Source organism: Macrobrachium rosenbergii, chromosome 27, assembly GCF_040412425.1.
Source record: "Macrobrachium rosenbergii isolate ZJJX-2024 chromosome 27, ASM4041242v1, whole genome shotgun sequence".
Classification (NCBI taxonomy): domain Eukaryota; kingdom Metazoa; phylum Arthropoda; class Malacostraca; order Decapoda; family Palaemonidae; genus Macrobrachium; species Macrobrachium rosenbergii.
In genome coordinates this window covers 41,523,079-41,547,946 of record NC_089767.1, presented here as the reverse complement: position 1 = coordinate 41,547,946, position 24,868 = coordinate 41,523,079, and the positions used below count along the sequence as shown (strand labels likewise).

The 24,868-nt window shown below is 35.9% G+C and overlaps 2 protein-coding genes across 4 annotated transcripts in view; one reads left to right on the top strand and one right to left on the bottom strand.

The window, feature by feature from the left end:
- Positions 1–24,868, bottom strand: part of LOC136853712 (vascular endothelial growth factor receptor kdr-like) — an 80,527-nt gene that overhangs the window by 51,970 nt on the left and 3,689 nt on the right. For both annotated transcript variants that reach the window (XR_010857539.1, XM_067129683.1), the window contains exon 2: positions 1,939–2,049. The gene's annotated coding sequence lies outside the window, so the exon portion shown is untranslated. The remainder of the gene's footprint in view (positions 1–1,938; positions 2,050–24,868) is intronic.
- LOC136853713 (vascular endothelial growth factor receptor kdr-like) lies at positions 156–23,856 on the top strand. Of its 2 annotated transcripts, XM_067129685.1 has the most exons (20): positions 156–318; positions 466–596; positions 1,055–1,205; positions 1,516–1,676; positions 1,956–2,088; positions 3,496–3,678; positions 5,538–5,705; positions 6,311–6,447; positions 7,904–8,063; positions 11,351–11,611; positions 12,169–12,393; positions 12,760–13,093; positions 15,113–15,267; positions 15,725–15,894; positions 16,536–16,658; positions 17,213–17,424; positions 17,546–17,651; positions 18,577–18,708; positions 20,011–20,183; positions 22,109–23,856. In XM_067129685.1, the coding sequence occupies exons 1-20, from the start codon at positions 195–197 to the stop codon at positions 22,173–22,175; spliced, it is 3,306 nt and encodes a 1,101-aa protein (XP_066985786.1). In that variant the 5' UTR covers positions 156–194; the 3' UTR covers positions 22,176–23,856. The 2 variants fall into 2 exon arrangements, with proteins under 2 accessions (XP_066985786.1, XP_066985787.1); XM_067129686.1 differs by lacking the exon at positions 20,011–20,183.

Sequence of the window (24,868 nt, the reverse complement as noted above, 5' to 3'; positions counted from 1 at the left end):
TTCATACATTCCCACCTGGGCTTCCATAGACACCTCAAGTCTAATTCCAATCTTTGTGCATCCCCGGCTACCTTCCTTTTACACACACACACACACACACACACACACACACACATATATATATATTATATAATTTTCGTTCATTCCAGAGAAAAGTTGAGATAGCACCAGAATATCATAGTGTTCAGTCGCACATGTATTATACAAGTTACCTTCGCGTCCCAAACGTCACACTAGAGGACAGCGGAACATACAACTGCACAGTCAACATCGAAGGGCGATCTCCCTTACCGGCGACACGGGACATAAACATTAAAGGTAAACTGTTTCTTCTTTCATTATTTCGAACAAAGGGAATGGCGTTTAGGCTGTGTGTTGTTATAAAGAAACTTTACGAAATTTGGTCAAAGAGATTTCATATTTTTTTCTTCGTATTAGTACAAATATACGTGTTCCATTTTCCAGAGAATGAGAATCCCTTCCTAACAGTTAGCACTGACACACAAAACATCACATGCAGCACAGGAGAGGACGTATTTTGGAAGCTCGAGGTTGCAAGTTTTCCTCCATCCTTCACATTACAGTCAAACAGCAAGGTAAGTGATAACTTACTTGAGAGAGATCTCATCTATACTTCATTTTCCCCTCTCCATCCTTTTTCTTACTCATGACTTTCTCCCTATAATTTCACCTTTTATTCCTGTTTCCTTCTGTACGTCACTTCTCCCCCGTTGCATTGATGCATAAGGTACCAAATTTTTTACAGTTTACCAAAATCTAACATTTATCTTAGCTTAATTAACTTAATTCACTTTCTACTCATTTTCATGTTGACTGCTCTTATCCTTGTCAGACAATGCAATAAAATCCGATGATGCTTACAGTTTTGAAGAAAATACTCAAAAGAACTTGAAGCCTACCATAATGTAAATTTAGGATGGAAGCTAAACTCCAGTTAAACTATTCAGTTCAAAACTAAAACTGCCTGAAGCCTTGAGTTGCATTCCAAGTGTCAATCTGAATCTCGGAACTACAAAGACCCTTTCGGTCTCAGATCGACCACCGGCAGTACCCGAACGGCACATGCATACTTGAGAAGAAAAGAGCGACACCTTCTGACTTTGGCGAGCACACGGTGACCGTGACAACGAACACCTCACTTGGCGTCAAAACTGAGCAAGTCTCCTTGTACCTGGAAGTCAAAAGTAAGTTCTCTTCTTTACATTCAACCTTTTTGCTCCATGGCAGGTCCCTTTTGTGAGCTTAGAGATCAGGAATTTTTTGCTAAACTATTTTTCATAGTTAAAAAAACATATTTGCCCTGTAATTGTTTCTTTTCACTCATTCACTCAGGAAATTCGTTGCAAATTTAGACTTGGTAATACCACGGCCTCACTAATTAAAGTCATGTACGAAAAATTTCTGACTAAATAAGGCCTACAGCATTATTTTTAGACATTCACCATCTGAAGCTCCTTCACTCGGGTTTAAAATTAAACTGCTTCTCCAAAACAGGTGAAACGGAGCTGAAAATAACGGGAATAAACGCCACCACGAGACCAAACGCCACAATAACTCTCAGTTGCAATGCTATTGGGTATCCTATGGAGAACATCACTTGGCATTATCAATCCTGCCCAGACGGTGTATGCCCCGAATCCTTCAGGGAACCAGAGGTATGAGGGTATCTGTTATTCACACATCTGTTTTGCAAGAGGCAAAAACTGGCATCATTTCTCGGTTAAATTCTTCCATTAAATAATATCATTAACCCTAATAAATGCTTTTGGAGGTTTTAAAATATTAAGTGGACATCCTAGGTTTTCCCTCCTCTACTGTATTTCATTTTACCTCTTGCCCTCCCACATTCTTATAAGAAAGTTCACTAATATGGATCTACATTACATGTAAAAAGGGGGTAACAATTTGTTTACTTACTTAGCGTTGATTTATAGGGTTCCGAGATTACGTATGCAGTACACAAGGGGAACCACCATTCATCCGAATGCACGTTTGTGGCTAAAGAATTTGCCAGGATCCGATGTCGGTCTGGAAAGAAAGAGGAATTTGCGAATATTGTAGTTTCAGGTTTGTTGATCTTTCTTCCTTCCCGTCTTATCATTCTCCTTTCTTTACATGAAATATTCTTTCATTCAGCTCTAGCGTGATGGATTGCTTTGGCGCTAACAAAAATTTTTATGAGGCTTTCTTTCTACTCTTTTATTCTCAATATACCACAACTGAAATTTTCTCTCTATACTTATATATACTGTATGAAATACTTATATATACTGTATGTATATATATCAACAGATTATATTCATATATAAATATTTATTCGATTAGTCTTCATATAACACATTCACTTCGAATTCATTATACCTTGGGACAAACAAGATTCTAACCAACGTCTCCTTGAGACTGGAACGTGGGCCACAGTGACTTTATCCCCTATTGTCGACTGAGAGGATGAAGTCTCTTGTTACCCCAGTTCAGCTCAAATCCTGGTCAGGGTATCTTGCATAACGTCCTATGTTAGAGTGAATTTGACATAATGGGTTATTTGTGGTTTTATATTTGAGAGTATAAAACAGTTATGAGTAAACTTTGTTACAAACTGTCATTCACACGTACACACACACACATATATATATACACACACATATATATATATATATATATATATATATATATATATATATATATATATAATTATATATATACACATATATATACACATATGCAATCATTAAGCTACAAATGTCGTTCAATATCCAATTCACTCTGCTTCGGGAATATCCCCGAAGGGGAATTATAAGTGATAAATGGATCGAAACTGAAGTACCGACCCATTTATTACTTGGAATTCCCATTCTGTTATATTCACGAACTAGCGTGAATTGGATATCAAACGACATTTATGGCCTAATGATTGTATATATATATATATATATATATATATATATATATATATATATATATATATATATATATATATATATATATATATAATATATATATATATATATATATATATATATATATAGCCTATATATATACGCTTGAGTATAAAAAAGGAGAGAAATGTATAAAAAGGTGAGAAATTAGTTGAGAAATTTGCTACAAACTGTCAGACATTATATGCATTCAAGCATAAACATGCCATTTATATATATATATATATATATATATATATATATATATATATATATATATATATATATATATATATATATATATATATGTATATATATATGTATATATGTATGTGCATTATGTCATTTGTGATTTATATATTTATGTTCAGCAGAAAAGGGTTTTACGAGATCATGTTTATTACAGTTGAAAAGATGCATAACAATCAATACATAAATTCCACACTTATCTCCCTCTCCTGCTCTCTAGTCGACTGTAAATCATCAGCAAAATTCACGGAGCACATCTTGTATACTTTCATGTTAATTATTATTTTTAACAGTAACTTTTTTTCCCCAGAGTTCGCAGAGTCTTTTTCCTTCAAGTACAGCGGCACCGGTGGAATGAAGGACCTGCTAACAACTTCCAATTATACTTCCATCGAGACGGATTCTTTCGCCTTGACTTGTGCAGCCTCCAGGTTCACCTTTTCTTCCGTCAATCTTACGTTCTCGCACTCAGGCAAGGGAGTGTCTTCAGGAGGTAAAGGATTTCACTTCTTTATCCCAAGCAAAACACACGAAGCTGCTTTCTTCCCTTACGCTAGAAGGGGGTCCAGAATATGTGAAAAGTGTTAGGATGTCAGAGACATAAGTCAGGTACTCTCTCTCTCTCTCTCGTTGCTGATAATAGGCTCAAAGCTCCTTTTCTTATACTTTCTTGGGAAACACTTTGTTTTGAGTGTAACATACTGGCATTGTTTGTGGCCTTTTGCATTGGATAAGTCACAGCATTATCTTGTTCTTCGCTAGTGCAGTCTACAATATAATCTTGTGAACTCTTCCCTCCTTTTGAATATCCTGTCTTATTTAGGCTACCGTACTTCCCAAGCTTTATACTGTTTCCTCAATATGTCAATGATCACTGTATGTTTATGGAGTTCTAGCTTGACACTTACGGTGGGTGAAAGCAAACACCAATATAAAGTGGGTTCTTACATTGTAATCTTGCGGAATGATACAAAACAGAGGGCGAAAGTTAAATGAAATCGTCGGGGCGATCTCTGGCTAACTGTGCGAATGACTGTCCCAGGTGCAACAGTACTGCCGAAATATCACTGTTCCCATGACATGCATACATTAAAGGAAGCAGTGATGGCATAAACATAATATTATTAATACATAGGAATGTTTGTAATAGTACATAAACATAATATATAAGGGTACAAGAGATTATATGCAATGAATGAAAACTGGCACATAAGGAGTGTCCTTCTCATATAACAAATGTGCCACGCTATCTTTAATATGCCAACAATTACGTCCTGTCTCTTTAATTTATCCAATTCTTTTGCACCAGAAAAAATGCTCCGTAATATCATGCTCTTTACAGAGAGCACAAAATTCATCTACGTACTTTCATTTCGAGCTTGCCTTTATATCCAGCATGTTTATCCTGGCTTTCATGATGAGGGTATCCTCATCTTTACTCGATTTTTGTGTAAGGGTGTGGGTTGCTTCCTGTTCTATAATTTCACTTCTTTTTCTATTGTTTCTTCCAGATATTCTATCATTCTTTGTCATTATTTTTGCAGTGCTCTTATTTCCAATTTGCAGCGTCCCTTCGGCCCCCTAGCTGTGACCCCCGTCATTCCTTTTACTGTACCTCCGTTCTTATTCTCCTGTTTCCATCGTACTTTCCACCCTCTTCTAACAGTTGATTCATAGTGCAACTGCGAGGTTTTCCTCCTGTTACACCTTTCAAACCATTTTACTGTCAATTTTCCTTTCAGCGCTGAATGACCTCATAGGTCCCAGCGCTTGGCCTCTGGCCTAAATTCTATATTCTATCTTCTATTTATATGTGGCCCAATAAAGAACAAGACTAAATATTTCCTGATAGAAAGCTTATGGCAAATACCACGCATTTATTTTTGGGGTTTAATACATACCCAACAGTGGCGATTCTCTATATCTGATTGCCTGTTGGAGAAAATATAGTAGGCGCGATCTTTTGAGCACAAAGAATGCCTGTTGGAGAAAATATAGCAGGCGCGATCTTTTGAGCACAAAGAATCTTTTTTGTTACTTCTGGTGACTCCAGGACAGGAAAATAGATTGGCTTGGCCCAAATATTACATTTTGCCTTGATAGAACAACTCTGGTTTTTTATTAGTTGTCTGAAATTTCTTTATATAGTGGTAGTCAATGCCATTAGAACTTTTTCAAAACCACCCCTAGGAACTACATAACTCCAAAGGAAAAAAGCTTCATCACACTTATCAAATCTAAAATCAAATCTTCAAATTTTTTCAGGGAACCAATTTTACAATTTTTTAAAATCAGTTTTCACTGTTGATTATTTATACCCGAGATAGTGTTGCCAGATTATTCTGTTTACAGATTATACAGTACCTGTTGTCAAAATCAGCAAAGTAGGTGATTTTGACATGATTGCTACCTTAGACGTTGCAAACGTCAGCAGTAGAGATGACGGGACATATAAGTGCACTGGACTTCGAAAAACGGGTGATCAGAGCAGAGAGATGACACTGTACCACAAAGTCGATGGTGAGAATAATCTATAAATAATTTTTGGTTTTTCTTGTACACGTGCAATTATTCTCTGGCAATCATCCTTGCAGTTTTCCTTAACTGTCATCAAAACCATTTGACCCAGGGGTCATGATACTGATAGCGAGATCACGTCATCACTCCCAACTGATTTTGCTGTACACGGGATAAGGGTTAAACTAGCCATAAATTTTCAGATACGCTTTTTTTTTATATATATATATTCCTTCCCACCTCGTAGTACAAAATACATAGTATTTAACACACACCAGGTCCTTCCTTTTTCATACAGGCACCACATCCTCGACTAAACTCACTGAATACTCACATCATTCTAGAATTTTCATTCGTGTTTAACTGTTATACTGGGGACAAATATGAGGTACTTGACTATCTTTTTGATTTAGCCAGAGTCAGTGATCTACAAAAGCAGCAATTTCCAAGTAATATCGCTTACTTTATGCACGAAGCACAACAGTACTTTGTGTTCACCCACCTGTGTTCCCTAAAACAAAGCAACCGCAGGGTTAAAAAAAAAACGGACAAAAAACAAGAGTAATGCACTGCAGCGGTTACTTAGCAAGAATATTTTATCTTTGCAGCTCTCATCCCTGTAGTTCTCGAAGGAACAGGAAACATGCGGCCAAATGACCACAAGGAAGAGCGGATGGTCCGACATGCTTTCACTTTCAGTTGTTCCGTCTCCGGCACACCTCCCATCGACATCACCTGGACAAAAGTTCGTTTTCTCGCGTACTCTTCAACCTTGAGCTTTGCTCTCAGTCATTCATGTTGTCTTTGCAGGTTTGAGTGTAACGAGCATTTGTAATACTCTATTATTATTATTATTATTATTATTATTATTATTATTATTATTATTATTATTATTATTATTATTATTATTAGGGAGGAGACCTTCCCTGAGGCAGTTGCATTGGAAATTATAGCTGTTTTACCACGGCATTTAATTTATACAGTCTTCTCTATTCGTCTTACAATCTTCTTTTCATCAGCATGTAGCTGGTATATCAAGTTTCCTAAGGACATACAAAGATTTCTGTTGCCTTAGGTCTGTTTCCTCCAACGTGTCGACAGTGCACTGGCGGTCCTCTATGAGAGTAAAAAAGCAAATGAATTAATTAAGATACGAGAAATGTAAGAAATCAGCCGACACCAAACACAGTCATGAGAGAGAGAGAGAGAGAGAGAGAGAGAGAGAGAGAGAGAGAGAGAGAGAGAGAGAGCACCGGACGCCGATGACATGTCACCTGGATGGCCTATGATACCTACCACACCAGTGGGGATGCCCAAGCCAACACCCTCCTCCAGCCAGCAACAACGGCTAGGTCTACTGTAGATGATTTCGTCACCAACCTATGACTAAAATTCACCCTACTGACCAACCCATCTATTGTAAATACTGACCAACCCATCTATTGTAAATACTGACCAACCCATCTATTGTAAATACTGACCAACCCATCTATTGTAAATACCCTGCCTGCTATAAATACCTGTACATGACGTATCTTAATTCATTTGCTTTTGTACTTTCATAGCTGACCGTCAGTACGCTGTCGACATGTTAGAGGAAATAAACCAAAGACAACAGAAATCTTTGTACGTCCTTAGGAAACTTGGGACACCAGCCACATACTGATGAAAAGAAGAGTTTCAGACGAACAGAGACGACTCTATATATAAATTAAATGCCGTGGAAACAGCTATTATTAATATGATATTATGATTATTATTCAGAAGATGAAAGCGCTTATTTTTCATGCATGCTTTGTTTTTTCATGTATTCTTCAACCTTACCGCTGCTCTCAGTCACTCATGTTGTCTATACATATATGAGGGTAACCAGAATTTATAATACTCTAAGAAAGCCTTTTTTTTTTTACGCATGCTTTATTTTGTCATGAATTCTTCAACCTTAAGTACTACACTCACTCATGTTGTCTAAGCATGTATGAATGTAACTGGAATTTGTTATACTCTGAAAGAGTTTGTTTTTCATGCACGCCTTGTTAGAGAAGGGTATTACTAGTATATAAAGCTTTTCTAATCATGAAAAATACTTATTTGACGCCTCATGGCGGTTATGACCAGTTTTACTGTCGTTGTGGTTGTTATTGTTGTAGTGGAGATAAACCAGATAAAAAGTTTACCCAAGAGATTCAAATTCTCAACAGGATGATCAGCCTCTCCCTAGTAATTTCGGTGAACTCGGGGAGGACAACCAGACCATAACGATCGCTCACCTGGATCCCATAATCCACTCGGGACGTTTTGTATGCGAGCCTAGAAATAGGGCCGGATCTGTTAGAGGATTTCTCACCCTAACTGTGCGTGGTAAGTCTCTCTCTCTGTATTTATGTAAATGTGTGTATATATACATATATACTGTATATATATATATATATATATATATATATATATATATATATATATATATATATATATATATATATATTATATACACATGGAACTAATCAACACATGCGCATTTGTTTCACAGAAATAAATTTCTGACTTGCACCGGGAATCAAACTGTTGGCCCCTCAAATAAAGGCCAGGTTGCTACCAATTGACCCACACGAGTCATTAGAGAAGCTGGAACCTAAATACTTCTGTACATGAGGATTTTCCTGGGTAGGCTGCCGCCTAACATTCCAGCGAATTCTACCCAACTGGTAGCGGCCTGGCCTTTCCTTTGAAAGATTGGGGTTCGATCCCCATATGAGTCCAAAATTTATTTGTTTGAAACACCAGCATATATACATTGAAGGGGTAATTCGAATGAAATGCTACCAATTGACTCACTGGTGGGTCGGGAAGTTGGGTAAAATTTGTTGGTTTTTTAAGCGGTATCTGCTCAGGAAAAACCTCAGTTACAAGAGCACTTAGGTACCAGCTTCTTTTAAGACCTGTGTAAATCAGTTGATAGCACCTTGGCCTTTCATCTGAGAGACTGGGGTTCGATTCTGATGCCAGTCAGAAAATATATATATATATATATATATATATATATATATATATATATATATATATATATATATATATATATATCTTTTAATATATATATATATATATATATATATATATATATATATATATATATATATATATATATATATATATATATATATATTATTAATATATATATATATATATATATATATATATATATATATATATATATATATATATATATATATATATATATATATATATATATATATATTGTGTTTGTGTATAACTGAATCACGAAAATATGGAATGTGATGAATATATACTGTAAATAAGAACAAAATCCAGGAAGGAATGAGAAACAATGGAGTGCTGCAAGGCCTTTCGACTTGTTGAAAGGCCTTGCAGCACCATTGTTACTCTTTCCTTCATGGATTTTGTCTTTATATATATATATATATATATATATTTATATATTATATATATATATATATATATATATATATATATATATATTAACTTTATCACATACACAATTGTTCTGTGCATTAGTAGAATTACTAAAAGGACCTCATTCAAACTGGATGGTACGGATACTTGATAATGTGGACTGTTTGTCCAAGAAAGCTTGTAACTTTTTCTGAATAAAAAAACTCCGTTAGATACCATCCAGTTTGAATGAGGTCCCTATTTAGTATATATATATATATATATATATATATATATATATATATATATATATATATATTATGTATGTATGTGTGTGTATATATAATTAAATATTAGGAGCCCATACAAATGCCAAAATATGGAAAATAAAGGCTATATTTCAGAGACCAAACTGTCTCTCTCCTCAGGCAAATAGTAAATGAGAAAAAGTTACAGAAACGCAGTAGTTGTACCAGAAGGTCCAAAGGTCAGCCGTTACGTCACTCCAGTTGACAATTTCTTTTTAATCTTCTTAATCGCTGGTTGGAGGAAGATTTTATATATAGTAACTGAATCCCACACACCTCTTGGAAGATTCATGGTGTTTCTTTGTTTAATCAAAGCCGATTCCACCATCTAGCTTTTGAACCGACAATTGCTGCTATAAATAATACGAGACATATTCCAGTTTATTCTGTGATTATGGTTATTTATGTGGTTAAAAGCAGCTGAGCTCTGTTGTCCGTACCTAACTGAAAGTTTATGTTGTATTAATCTCTGGGGGAGTGATTTGCCTGTAAAGCCGATATGAGATTGGTCACAGTTGAGGCAAGGGATTTCGTAAACTCCTGTGTCTTTGGGGTACTGGCTTTTGTTGGGCGTTAATCAGGATTTGGCCAAGGTATTTCGGTAGGTAAAAGCAAAAGGGTTGAGTTTCCAGGTGTCTGTTTCATCGTCTTAATCCTGTCCAGGTGTGGGGTTTTTATTTTGTTGTTGGGCATCTCTCTGGTCTTGTTATGGGGGGGACGGTAGAAAATAGTGTTTGCTTTGTGGATAGCTTTTTAAATTGTATAGCCAGGGTTATTTAGAGATGACAGTTGCATACGGATTAGTTCAATTTCATTTTCCAGAAAATCCATGGAGCAAATCTCTATGACTCTTAAGAATAAATTGCTGGCTACACCAACCTTGATAGCGATGTCATGATAGCTATAAAAATGGATGCATGACAAGAAGAAAGTTGGTTTTCTGTATATGGTAAATATGTATTCTGTTGTCTCCAATTATTAAAACACCAAGAAAATGAATTTTGTTGTCTGTTTCCCATTCAACTTTAAATTTGACACTAGGCACTAATGCGCTTAATTTTGAAAATAATTCATTGAAATTGCCCCACTTATTATCCCAAAATGTTAAGACATCATCTACATATCTCATCCATAGCATGTCTTTAGGTTTTATTGCATTTATTATTACAGTTTCAAGATATTCCATGTATAGATTGGATAAAACAGGACTTAAAGGGCTGCCATTGCTGCACCCTAATTTTTTGTTTATAGAATGATTCCCCGAATGAAAAGATGTTATTTGATACACATAACTAAACTAACTTTATTATTTTATCTAGGGCTAGTGGGAAATTATCTGAATAGGGGGACTAATTTTTCCCTCAAAAACTGTAGAATGCTCTGTACTGGCACTTTTGTGAATAGAGCATCTACAGCTAAAACTTAAAAGTTTTATGTTGCGAAGTGGTATAAATGCTTCTTTGAATTTGTGACAGCAATCTTCAGAATGTTTAATGTCACTGGGAGAAAATGTGCCTAAGAAAGGGAAAAAGAGGCCGGCTAACCACTTGAAATTTTATAACTGATTAAACAAAGAAACACCATGAATCTTTCAAGAGGTGTGTGGGATTCAGATATTATAGATAAAATCTTCCTCCAACCAGCGATTAAGAAGATTAAAGAGAAATTGTCAAATGGAGTGACGTAACAGCTGACCTATGGACCTTCTGGTACAAATACCATTTTCTGTAACTTTTTCTCATTCACTATTTGCCTGAGGAGAGAGACAGTTTGGTCTCTGAAATATAGCTTTTATTTTCCACATTTTGGCGTTTGTATGGGCTCCTTATATTTGATGGAATTCTGTTTTAACAAAAAATATTTCACAGTCACATACATAATACATACACATATACACAACCCACTCAATCACTCTCCCTTGCTATTTTTCAGGTGAGGGACCCAGCAAAACCATTATAGTTATCGTGAGTGTATGTGCAGTCTTTCTCGTCTGCCTCTTGGTGGTAGTTCTCGCGTTGTTCAGGAGAGTGAGACGAGACTTCCTCAAGAGACAAGAGACAAAGAAGAATCTGGCTTTCCTTTTTGAGAGAGGACGGCCCAACGAACTCAACCCAGACTGCACAGCGGACGAACAAGCTGAGCTCCTTCCCTATGACCACAAGTGGGAAGTTTCTAAGGACCAAATACAATTGGGTGAGCCAGTGTACTTGACTTCATTTGCATCAGTGGTAGAATGGGGCCAACAGTAGAGCAGAAAAGAATACAATACGAAGAAACAAACTGATCCTGTAGCCACTTCAGGTTTTCTAATATAGGCAAATGCGATGTACTGTGATATCTCCATCCCAGTCCATATTTTTCTTCTAGTTGCCATTTTCAATTTTATTCCAATTACATTTTCACGAAGTTATACCTTCAATGAAATGTAGATATATCAATGTGAATTATTTTTACCTTCTTGCTCTCAGTATATTCCAGCAACTTTTCTCTCTCAGACAATTCAAAGCAGGTCCACTTGTAATTTGCATTACTGGCTTTCTGCAGGCTACTGAAACCTTTACCCCACATGAGTGCCTATGTGAATACATTCATATGCTGTTATAAACCCATGCCTAACAGTATAGCCTGATTTAGATTATATAAAGATGTAATTTTAATATTCTTTCTTGGATAACCAAGGATTTCTCAATGTACTGACATTAATTGGAATAATCTACATCTTGCCCTCTCTGTGTGTACACTCTCAACAGGCCAGCAACTTGGAACCGGAGCCTTTGGGCGTGTAGTCAAAGCCACAGTATCAAACCTGGAGCCTGGGGTATCAAAAACAGTTGTTGCCCTCAAAATGTGCAAGATGCAGGGAGATGCTACCCAGATCATGTCACTGACTCAAGAACTGAAAATCATGATTCACATTGGAAAGCATCTTAACATTGTTAATCTTATGGGTTCTTGCACTGCTAATGTTAGCAAAGGTAAGACATGTACATGAAGATAATTTTACCTGTATCTTTACTGTTACATGGTGATGTAAGTATTGACCACGGGGTGAAATTTTACAGAATTTGTCCTCTAATTAATAACTGCAGTATAGAGAAAGTCCTGGATTTCATTACAAATCCTACTCACCGTCCATAAAGAGAATAAATGTTCTGCTGTTAACAAATACACATTAAGAATGTGATAATATAGAGGATTAGCCTAAACTTGCAGAACAATGTTATTCTCCTAGAAAAATCTTGGCAAAGTTTTCTTTAAGCAAGCATAAAAAATCTTATAAAATTATGCTAGACACTTTTTCCACTAACAATCTACTGCATCATTTTCCATTCTGATATCAGGAGAGCTATGGATTCTTGTTGAGTACTGCCAACATGGCAGCCTTCTCCAATTCCTTCACTGTAATCAACATAATTTTGAGAATGTCATCGACCCCGTCACTGATTTGATCAGCTTAAGTGGAAGAGATGGTAGCGAGAGTGTTGCACCTTTCTCGCCAGTTGTCAAATCTCCAGCGCCATTCAAATCATCCAGTGACCCTCAGTCGCCACCACGTTCCAAAAAAGAATGTTATGAGTCTGCCCAGACAGCATCACCTGCCATGTCTACTGGTAGAAGAAAATGTGACATATTATTGGAGTCTCCAGCATCACCTAAAGTTCTCTATTCGTCCTCGTAAGCAATCTACCATTCTTTCATTTGAGCAACCTCTATAAGACTTTGCACTTTTCCTCACTACCATTATCTACACATTTTGTAAGCTTGTAAGCTTACTTGTGAAAAGTTTCAAGCTGCTGCTAATGCCGGAATAAAGGTATGGTTAGTGAACTAACTTGATTCCTGCTTGATTTTTGTATGCTAACTAGTGTAGTTACTAGTTGACTGAAAATGGAGAAAAAGGAAGCTGTGTGACCTAACTCCAAGTGTGGCCAGTTTCACCACAGCCACAAAGCTGAAGCAAAGAATCAATGATATATTATTTAAATATGAGCTGAAACTGCTGCTGTCAGGTTGCAGGTAAGACTACAGTACTGTACTATACTGTATTTTGCTTGGTTATTGAGTGTTCTTGTATGGTACTGATTCCTAAAAATGCTTAGAGGCTCCTGAGCTGTGAAGGCAGGAGGGAGGAAATTAAACTGGAGAAAGCCTATGAATCATAGCAGGATTGCAATTTATGGGACTTTAGATCCACTCCAATGGTCAGTGATCAATTTCACCACAGCATTTTCAGTTCCTTTTTGTGTAAAACTAAGTTCAAAGTTGATTAAATTACTACTTTTCAATCTGTACTCTCCCATGGTACTTCACATATGTTTCCATCCTCCCCAACCCTCCAAAGGACATTCTGGTGTCAAAATATCTTCTGGCATTATTGCAAATATCTGTATGAAAATTGACAACTCTGGAAGCATCTGATGAACTCCACTTGAAGTATTGATTCATATATTTCAGAAGCTGTTGTTAATATTTCTTTTTCAGCTTTGAAAACCTTGAAAACAGAAAAATTTGCAGCAAGCAGATCCTGATTAAGCTTGCAGAAAGCAATAAAAATGGTTTAAATGACTCCTTGTTTTTAACTCGTACTTTAATTATCGTGACTGTGACATTACAGTGTTTGAAGCAATTATGATGATGGTGACTATATGTAATTACCTCCAAAGTTGTACACAATCTCTTGGCCACTGCTATTTTTTCTTGTTTCAAATTCAAAAGTGACTTCATCCATATGGCTGATATTTTTATTTTGTGGTGCAATTCCATTTGGGCTGAAATTTCATCTTATGGTTTATTGGCTAATTTCTCACAACTTTTGTGCATAATACTTTCTAAAAACAGTTGTACTACTACTACTACTACTACTGCTTTAATGTTTCTTCTTTACTGAGAATATGGTATTGTTGAGAGATGATCCTGGCTTTTACCTCTTTGCCTGGTAGCTCTATCTTTTGCCAGAGCAAGGAACTGCTTTTCACTTCAACAGTCTTTCCTTGTCAAGCTTTAATAGTAGCCATAGGATATTTTCCATTTTTGTCCTTGTGGATACTTTGGTAGGCTGCTTATACTTCAGAATACACAGTCCTAACTGTCAGAATCATCAGCTTTCTTGGTAGGTCAATGCACGTCTTCCATTTGATAAGATTGTAAGGCCAAGCAATAACTCTACCAAGTCTCACCCAGTGACTTTCTATCTGGCTGTACATCACTGAATATAGCACTCTTTTCAGGGGTGCATTTTGTGAAATACTAATGTACAGAGATCTTTTTTTTATTATTTCAAGACCTTGAATTGTATACATTACAGAGTCCATCCTGAGGTAAAAATATAAATTTAAATACAAATGTGAATAAAACTGTTTTCTCTAAGTACAGTGATAGAAAAGCAATTATACATCAAAATATGAACCCAAAAAATATGATTTCTCTAGTTAAATTAACAAAGCATCATCAGCTTAGAGAACTTCCTTTTGACATGCATTCAATATACAGTACAATATAAGTAAAATTACCTCTGGTTGTATCAAGTATTATCAATAGTTCATAATATCTCCGAGTGATTTAATATCCAAATAAATGTGATTTTCTCAATAACTTTCCACTGGGAATATTTTCCTAATGTTCATGCTTGATGTTTTTAAAAGTACTGGTTATGACAATATCAGTGACATCATCTCTGCACTATAATATTGGCAGCGACATCTCTAATGAGGATTTGAGGGATGGGGAATGCCAAGCTAGCTCTCCCAGGATCGTTCAGTGTGGGAATTTCCTGACCAACAGAATGGAGATGGTGCATAATCCTTCTTACCAGATGGTACCAGCAGCAAAAGAGGCAGTACTGGAGAAAGGTAATCACTTGGGTTGCATGGCAGTGAAAATTTTTCTTATTTCTAGATTCACAGATGTGTCTTTGCATGCATGCACGTGACAGATAGATTTCAGTTGCTTTCCTGCTGTTGGCTATGCTCCTATAATACCAGTATTTCTTAACAAACACATTTGCTGTACATCTATTACGTATTAGGGCATGAACACTGGATACTACAATCTGATACTGCTTAGGCTACTTACAAACACAAAGAGTAACCAGTTTGATCAGTACTGAAGAATTCTCTGCCATTTTCTATTTCCCCTGAACTCTTAACCAGCTTTATTGAAAAAGGAGTGCTGTTACTGTTTAGGATGGTTAGTCCATTAATACTTTCTGCCAGTGCCCAAACTTGATTTAGGCAACCATGCTCATTTTAGTCTCTTAACTAAATATAAGAAAACAGAAACTTTACCACCCTTCTCCACATATAACAGGAAACCACAGCAACAAGCAGCAGTCATTAAAAGTGTGTGATTCCCAGGGAAACTATTTCATGTATGATAACAGCACAATTCCTGGAGTGACGTCATCTTTCACGACTGTTGACCTTATTTGTTGGTCTTGGCAAGTGGCCGAGGGCATGGACTATTTGACCCGCAGAAAGGTACAGTAAAGCTTAGTTGTTATCCTTTTTCCATTATTTCCTCCTCCCAAGGTTGTCTATTATTTTAAGCTGTCTCTTCAATCTGTCTGTTAGCAGCCCCATGTGGCTGGATGGGTAGAGTTTCTCTCTCCAGTATTTGGGATAAACAGGTGATGTGATGGAGATTACAGTATAGGGAGGGATTAACTGCCAGCTGATGTCTTAGCTAGGGATTATTGCCTTGGTAATTTTCTTTACTGTCCAGAGATACAAGTGGGTATGGATCCCAAGGGACAAAGACTGCTTCAGAGGGTCCATCTTGGTCTTTAAGGAGTATGTTTCACCTTAGTGGAGGGTTTTAACTCACTTCTCCTGCCTTTGTTTATCTCTATCACTGACAAATGGCCTTGGGGGAGACCTTATTGTGATTTTCATGACATCACAACAGTCAGACCTGAGGATGATCAGTAGCAAAAACCCTTTGAAAAGTCTAAATAGGCTATGCCTCTGAATACACAAGCTTTTGAAATGCTAGTTATATCACATTTAGTATGATACTTGAAGAGATTTGTGCTCTATATAACTAATCACTTTTTAATTATGCCTTTGTATACCTACTAACTTTTGACAATCCAATTTTGACCCTTTATTCACTCTGTTAGGTGTTACATGGAGATTTAGCAGCAAGAAACCTGCTTCTGGCTGAGGCCAATGTCGTGAAGATCAGCGACTTTGGCCTCTCAAGAGACATCTATCAGGATGACGTATACTTTAAACGAACTGGTGTAAGTTTTACGATAACTGACAAGTGATGTATTTATCAGTAGCCTAATGATTAGTAGTCTATGCAAAAGTGATTTAAAAACTGGCAATCTACTGCTCCTGTGATTTATTGGTGAGTGATCTATATTCATGTGATCAGTGGTCTAATCCTCATGTGATATACTGATCAGTCATTTATGGATCATTAATGATTAAACTATTAATCAGTCCTACTGAGCACTGATCTGATCACTTGACCAACGATCTATTAGATGACTGAATTATTGATTAATCATGCATTGCTCAACAGTCTGTCAGTGTGCTAATAATCTGAGATCTACTGATGAGAGTCTAATTATCTGACCCCCTTCCTCCCGTTACAGTTCCTTACAGTTAGGTGTCCAATCTAAAAAGTTGTACTGTATCTACTCTAGGTAAAATACCTTTCAGCATTTTCATGACAAACAATATACTGTCAAGTCTAAAATCTCATCTTTATTACTGAGAAAGACAACTCACATTTTAAGGATACTAAAAATGGTATATTCATCCAGTCCTGCAATATTTCTTCTCACAGAACCCCTTGCCAGTGAAGTGGTTGTCAATTGAGGCCATTCGCAAAAAGATATTCTCTGTCCAGAGCGACATCTGGTCTTTTGGCGTGACTCTATGGGAACTCTTCAGTTTGGGGTCTACACCATATCCAGGGGTCCAATTTGACAACACATTCTTACTGAGTCTAGAGAACGGATACCGAATGGAGAAACCTGAATACGCAAACACTGACCTGTAAGCACAAGTTCAAATGTTGGTATGATGATTTTTTTGGTGTGTACTGTTAAAATTGATAATCTGTTTCCATATTTCATTGATTAAGATAAATTGTGATCTTTATTTATTTTTCTGACAGGTATAAAATCATGTGCCAATGCTGGGAGAGCGTCCCTCAGGATCGGCCATCCTTTCGACATTTGGCCAACAGGCTCAGCAAGATGCTAATGCCTGAGACAACTCAGGTGAGGACTGAAACTCTGTATCTTTCTCCAAGATGCCTTCATGCCATGCTTTGATTTGTTTTCTAAAAGTATTGATTTTAATATTTTGGGCTATTGACAGATTTATCTTTACCTACACTGTCAACAATGAAGCACTTGCAAAATCTCCTATATTTTCAAAGTTGCTTCACACATCACCATAAAAGTTCTGTCAACAATTTTGAAGCCACTCACAAGTACCACTGTCCCATCAACCCAATCTGATTTAGTTTTTTACCCAGGCTTTGCTTAGCACAATAACTCTGTCCATTGGCACCCCAGTTGTGGCTACTGGAAAAACGTTTTTGGCTACTAGAAAAACGTTTTCAAGTGGTTGATGATACATTACAACTCCCACTGTAAGTTTCAACTCTGAATGCGAGTCCCAGTCAGGATACCTTCTATTATTTTCCAAATATAGAAATTTTCATGAAAGCTGTAAAATTTGTGTAGGTGATATAAGAGAATAACTGAGAGAGGTAAAATTTGCATCATTTACACAAAAGAATAGTGTAACAAATAAGTGCATTAAAATGCATTTGAACTAAAAGCCAAGAATGAACTGTAGGTGATTAGATGCCCTCTCACCACTTCTAGGCAGTCACTTATTTGAGAGAGATGATCAAAATACTTATAAATTTTTTGCCTATGCTAAAGTTTTTTTTTTTTTTTTTACAGATTTTATACATAAACATGAGATCTCAAACAGACTTACACTTGGATATTTCTGTTATTTATCTACATCATAGTTGGCTTGAATTCATGCAAGAAAATATACTTGATTAATAACGTACTACCTTCTAAAACATTTGACAACAATCAGTACTATTTCGTTATTAAACGTAGTAATGTAGTGGCTAATGAAATCTTCCACAACATTGCCAATGGTAAACATATTCTTCCACAGTACTACAACATCAAGAATGGAGAGTACCTGAACATGAATAAGGAACGTTTCAAACACGAGACAGATTACTTGGAGATGTTGGCATCACCTGACATCAGATGCATCACCAGAGATGGAGTGTCGCAAAATGAGGTATGCTGAAATTTCTCTAATTTGGACCGTAAATTCTATCATGTTCTAACAGAATCTGTATCAAGAATTATGTTACTTTACGAAATACTTAGCTTTCTGGAATTCTGTCTAAAATCACAACCTAAGAGTTACAACCAGCATCAAAGTTTGCTTTTGTTATATAGTGATCTATCACTAGGAAGGACTCCAACAGATGTTTCTCTTTATGTTTATCTGTTTATTTACATCTGTTTAATTCCTCATGACAGACTTAAAAGCAAAATGTGAAGTTTTAATGGAAATCTTATGGCTATGGTATAAAAGGCAGTGTCAAAAAAAATAAATAAATGAAAAATAAAATAACTAAGGCGAGTGAAATTGCATAAAACACGAATATTGCAACAGTCTTTTATGAGTCGTATCAATTCATGCACTATTTGAGATTACACTTAATCAATTTTGAAACCTTCAGACAATTCGATTTTACTTCCTACTACGAAGGCATGCTTCTTGCAGATATAACAGAAAGAGCAACTCTTCTTTCCTTATCATCACATAATGCTTTGCATCAACAGGTGTCCGATTTGGGCAAGATTTTGTATCCCGTACTCTAGCAGTTGATGGGAACCTATCCAAAACATTTGTTATGGTAATATGTATCCTTCCTACAACAGCCCTTGTTTTTGTGCACTGGACAGCATTCCATAATAGTACATGTTTTAACAGGATGGTTAAACTTTCAATATTTTGGCTTGTGGATACCATAATCTCTCATTCTACTGGTTACCAGGTGCCGTGCATCATTTGATGTACATTTTAAACCTAGTACTTCTGCAATCTCATTTTCAATAAAACATCAATTAACACATTTAACCACAACAACTAGTTCAGAGAGAGAAAATCTTTCCACTCATATCTCAAGGCTTAAGGACAAATTACTGGATTATCATGTAACATGGTGGAAGGATTCACCGTGTGACCACTTCCAACTGATTGACTTCTGGTGGTTATTGATGATGACTTTGACAATTTCTGCCATGTTTATTTCAGCTGTTCCAACCATAACTTAATAATTATGTAAAATTCGGTCCAGATTCTCATAAATAAAATTAGGTGGTTAAAAATAAGTGCTAGCAGGAGTTGGTACTCACAGAGAGATGTGATCTACTAGTGATTCCTTCCAGACTTCATCTTTTGCTGCATAAATAACAGGTAGGCTAAGCATCTGATGAAGTGCAGTAAAACCAAGGCATTATTGCTTAGGCCATTATTAGTACAGATTTTCACTGCTTGTACACTATATTAGGCAATATCAATACTCAGGACGGTGTACATGGGACAAGAAAAATGAACCATGGCTTTCAGATGCATACCGAAAGCACACCATCCAATCCAGACCAGGGGACAGGATACCTTCCTATGTCATCATGCCCATCTTCCCCTCAGTCGTCCTTCGATATATTCAGCCCCAAAAGAACTTCAGCGAATGAGTATGTGTAAGTAGAAGCCTTGGAATAAGTTTAGCTCTAAAAATTATCAGAATTAAGGTAAAAAAAAAAAAAAAAAAAAAAAAAGAGTCTGACCTATATGTCAGTACAGAGTAGACAGAAGAATAAACTGATGATGTAAAGGTGAGAATTAGGATTACTTGGCTGAAGCAGTAATTAATGTAGCTTAGTGGAAGGTACAGGTTGAAGAAACAGGTTCAAGATGTATCTGTTAAGACACTTAAGATACTTAAGATAAGTGAATTTGATAATAAGTAATAAACACATAAATAAATATACAGTAAACCCCCCGTATTCGTGTTCTCATGGTTCTCAGACTCACACATTCGCGGGTTTCTCTGTGGAACATATCTAGCCATCATTCGCGGAAAATTCGCCCATTCGCGGTATTTTTCACAGAAATATTCACTAATTACTGTATTTTCATATAATTTTCATGAATAAATGCACTTTTTGTGATAAAACTATTAAAATACTCAGGTATAAGCATTTTTACAGGGTTTTTCTTGGTTTAAGCTATCAAAATTGGCAGATCTAAGTGTTTTTAGAAGGGTTTTAAGCATTCACGGATTTGACCTATTCGCGGGGGGCGGGGGACGCATCCCCGCGAATACGGGGGGTTCACTGTATATATAGCCTATAATATATATATGTAAATATAAATATATATAAATGAAAATATATATCAAAATGTTAAATATAAAAACAATAACTTATAAGACAATACTCAAACTGAGCTTCCTTTGTTGAAAAAATTAAATGCATTTTTTTTCTCATTTTCATAGTTTCACTTCTGAAGATGTTCAAAAGCAAACCTTTTTCATCTTTCTCGACACCTGTTCCTGTGCAGAGATACAGTGTGACCCTATATATGTACCAAATTACAGTAGATGCTAAAATTGCAAATAAAATCACATCTAATGAGCAGAGCTAAATCGAACTGAATGTAACCAGTCACAAAGAATAATGCTTTCAAGCAAGCACACCGAATGTCCAATTTTATGTTCCAGTTACTTTCCTAGGTACCACAGGGAAAGATGCATGAGGGAGAAAGAGAAATTAATGTTTTTACAAACAATAATTTAAGTTTTACTCTAGGCTATGTGTTAAGAGCCTTACAGTGTGAGTGTTATTTTTGTGTTATCCTAGGGAAAACTGTACACCATGTACTATACAGCACATACGATTGGCCAACGACATAACAGTAAACTATGACACTATGTACTGCACTATACATAGAAAACGGGAGCCACAGACAACAAAATTAACGGGGGAATCATCAATCTGAATCTGGTGAATGAAGTGTTACCATTGCACTTGAATATGTACAACTGTTCAACATTATCAGTAATCTAACCTCGGTGTTTTCATTTTCTTATTACACTTCCTGCACAAAAATCTCTGTACTCTTACATATAATACAGTCCTCTTGGTTACCTTGTGTTTGATTATAGCAGTTAATCAGGAATAGGCTAGGTAAGCTCAGATAATGTGACAAAGTTCCTGAATGGCACATTTACCTTGCTAGTGCTGTAGTTTTTTGTGTTGTTTTATACACATTACAAAACGACAATCTGAATAATTATAAATACTTTAGATTCTATAGAATTTTTTAAGTTATGTATATTTCCATAGGCTAGTCAGGGTTCCATTAGGAATTTCAGGTCGCCTAGTGTCAGATGTATTAGCATTCCCATGTATGTGTTAGTGCAAATGATCTCGAGGTTTATATATATATATATATATATATATATATATATATATATATATATATATATATATATATTACCTCCAGACGACTATGTTTAAACATGTTTAATATGAAAGCAGTCACTGAGATTGCTCTCAAAATAAATTTCCTTTGAAAAAAAAAAAAAAAAAAAAAAACTCATAATTTATTCTCATTTTCGTAGGTTCACTTTTGATAAAGAAGCTCAAAGGAAAAATTCAGATCCTGCCCGACAGTCATGCCCACTCTGAGGAAACCCTTTATATCACAATATCCCGCCGTCACACCAGAGCCTTGGCGATATTCATATTGAGCCCCAACAGCTCTCTACAACATGAAACTGTCTATGCCCTCAGTTCTCAGCACTAACGGACGACCACAAGACTCCTTGTGGCCTTTTAGTCAAGACTAATTATATGAACATGCAACAGATGACACCTCTTCATCTCCTCCTTCCACAAAGATATCAAAATAAATGCCCATTGCGAGCGAGGTGGGTTACACGGACTTCAAACAGTGAGATGACTGACGTGACCAGGGCCAAGTACCGACTGCCACTGCTAATAGGGTTGTGCATAATTTTGTCTTTTAGTCATAAATAGTCGATATTAGGACTCACTGGCATATTAGAAATGACAGAACTTTTTAACAAGATGATCAAACGCAACTGAGACTATAAGCGAACTTACACCAAAGCATTAAAAGCTGTCACCATATAAATTTGAAGGAATGAAGTACCTGATATAAACTACAAGAGTTTTCACTCTTCAAAAGGCAAGGAAACGTAGGAAACCGACACAAGCTATGTTTGTATACATATATAAAAATGTGTAGCCTATACATATATAAACATGTACAATCAGTCATCTATATAGTAATTATTATGACTGGATAGTAATAAACAAATCTACTCTTAGTTGCAACTCTGAAAAAGTTATTGACAGAATAAAATGAAAATAGTAACGATTCTGAAAAATGTTCCTCAGGATATTCGACATTTGTTTGTTGAAACTTTACACAAGTTGATCTACAGAGTTATTCATCAAATACTCAGGGGTCAAAGAAGGTTGACCAATTCCATGACTACAAGAATTACTTCAGTGTGGCATTCTTTTTGAAAAAAAAAAGTGTCTCACCACAACAGTGGGTTTAATCTCATTCATTACTGGTCATGGGTTCTGGATATAAAAAATCACTGACAGGACCATTACTGTATATTTGATATGGTCACACAAGTCGAAGCTTTGGCTGCTTTATCAACATCATTCCATTATTGCTTTCATGAATGAGGAGCAAATGTTTTTCAACATTTACACTAACTTAATTTGCACTATTCTTTTAAGCAACATTAAGTTTAATGTTTTATATGTAAACCAAATCTGACACTAGTTTGGCAGTTTGCATCCCACAAGCAGGTTGAGTATACTGATCTGTTAATAGTACTGACAGAAGTAATGAACATACGAGATTATGGAAATCAGAGTCAGAATAATTTAATTTTGATTATATGAATATATTAAAATCAGTTATACAGCCATTGCCAGAACATGTAACATTAAATAAGTATTATACCCAAATGAAGGACAAAGGGTCATTTTTTCATTCATGATTTTATTAGGGATGTAAACTGCCATTTCATGTTCAGCATCACATTTCAAGGATAGGCTGATTAATTTTTCACTTTTGATTTGCTTCTCATATTTGCCAAAGGTGCTGGGGACACGAGTGATTAAGTTGTGATGATTTACAATTCCAATGGTTTTGTTTTTCACACTGTTGATTGATTTATATAGTTGGGCTATAAAGCCAAGCAAATTGTGTTCATTATCAGTTTTATCATTTTGTTTGTTACTTTAATTTATCAATTATTCTTATTTACCAATCAAGATTGTATTTTTTTCAAGTGCAGTACAAATAAACAATAAGATGTGAGTTTCTTTGTTGTCCCTTACTGTGATACTCAGTTGTTTATAAAGCTGGTAACTACACTATATATAGACCATTAATTAATTTCAGAAGATGGTCAAGCTTCTTCATGCAGTATCTGTGTCATCCACTTCATAGACTTGTGAATTTTGAATACTTTGTTTCTCTTGGGTGTCAAAGCTTAACTGCCTTTAAGACTTAAGGAATTTATTTGACTTTCGTCTGCATTCATTTACATCATGTTCACTTCATTTTCCTCACATACTGACTGGCCGATACTGCCTACAATTGAATGAATAACATATGTTCTTTCACAGTTTACCATAAGGGGACACGGGCACTATCCAATCTAACGCTGATGGAAATTACCCCCATAGGAGAGATTACTGTAAGGGGAGACGTGAAAAACTAACTGGAGAAAATGAAAATAAATAAAGCACCAAGACCAGACGGGCTAAAACCACTACTGTACTATTCATATTGTTGATGGTCATTTTGTTCTTTTTCTCACAGGTAGTAAGAAAGCAAGCTGAGGATTTCCTTAAAAAAAAAAAAAAAAAAAAAAAAAAAAAAAAGAGGATTTGCATGGAAGTCCAAGCGTTGCATTGATGATTTTAAAGTGCTGTGTTCTGTTATTTCTTGAAAACTGTTTGAGAGGTGTTAGCTGCTTGAAGCACATGCACTACTGTATATGCAAACACTTATCCAATCATTTTTTTCTGTTACATAGCCTAATAGTCATGTGACCAAAGACATTAAAGGTAATAAATTTTAAGTAAATAAAATCTCAACTTATGGTGAAGTTCCCAGATGTTTTCCCACTCCTCCCACTTTTCTCCATCCCATGACCAGTATTGTACTCGGTTTAACAATGGCTATCTTACGTATAAGAGTTGCTGATGGCAAATGATTAACTTTATCAATATTACAGTATATAAAAAAGCAAGGCTTAGAACATTTTATCCATCAACCACAACACAGATTGCATGGCAAACTGAAGTAAATTACAAAGATCAGG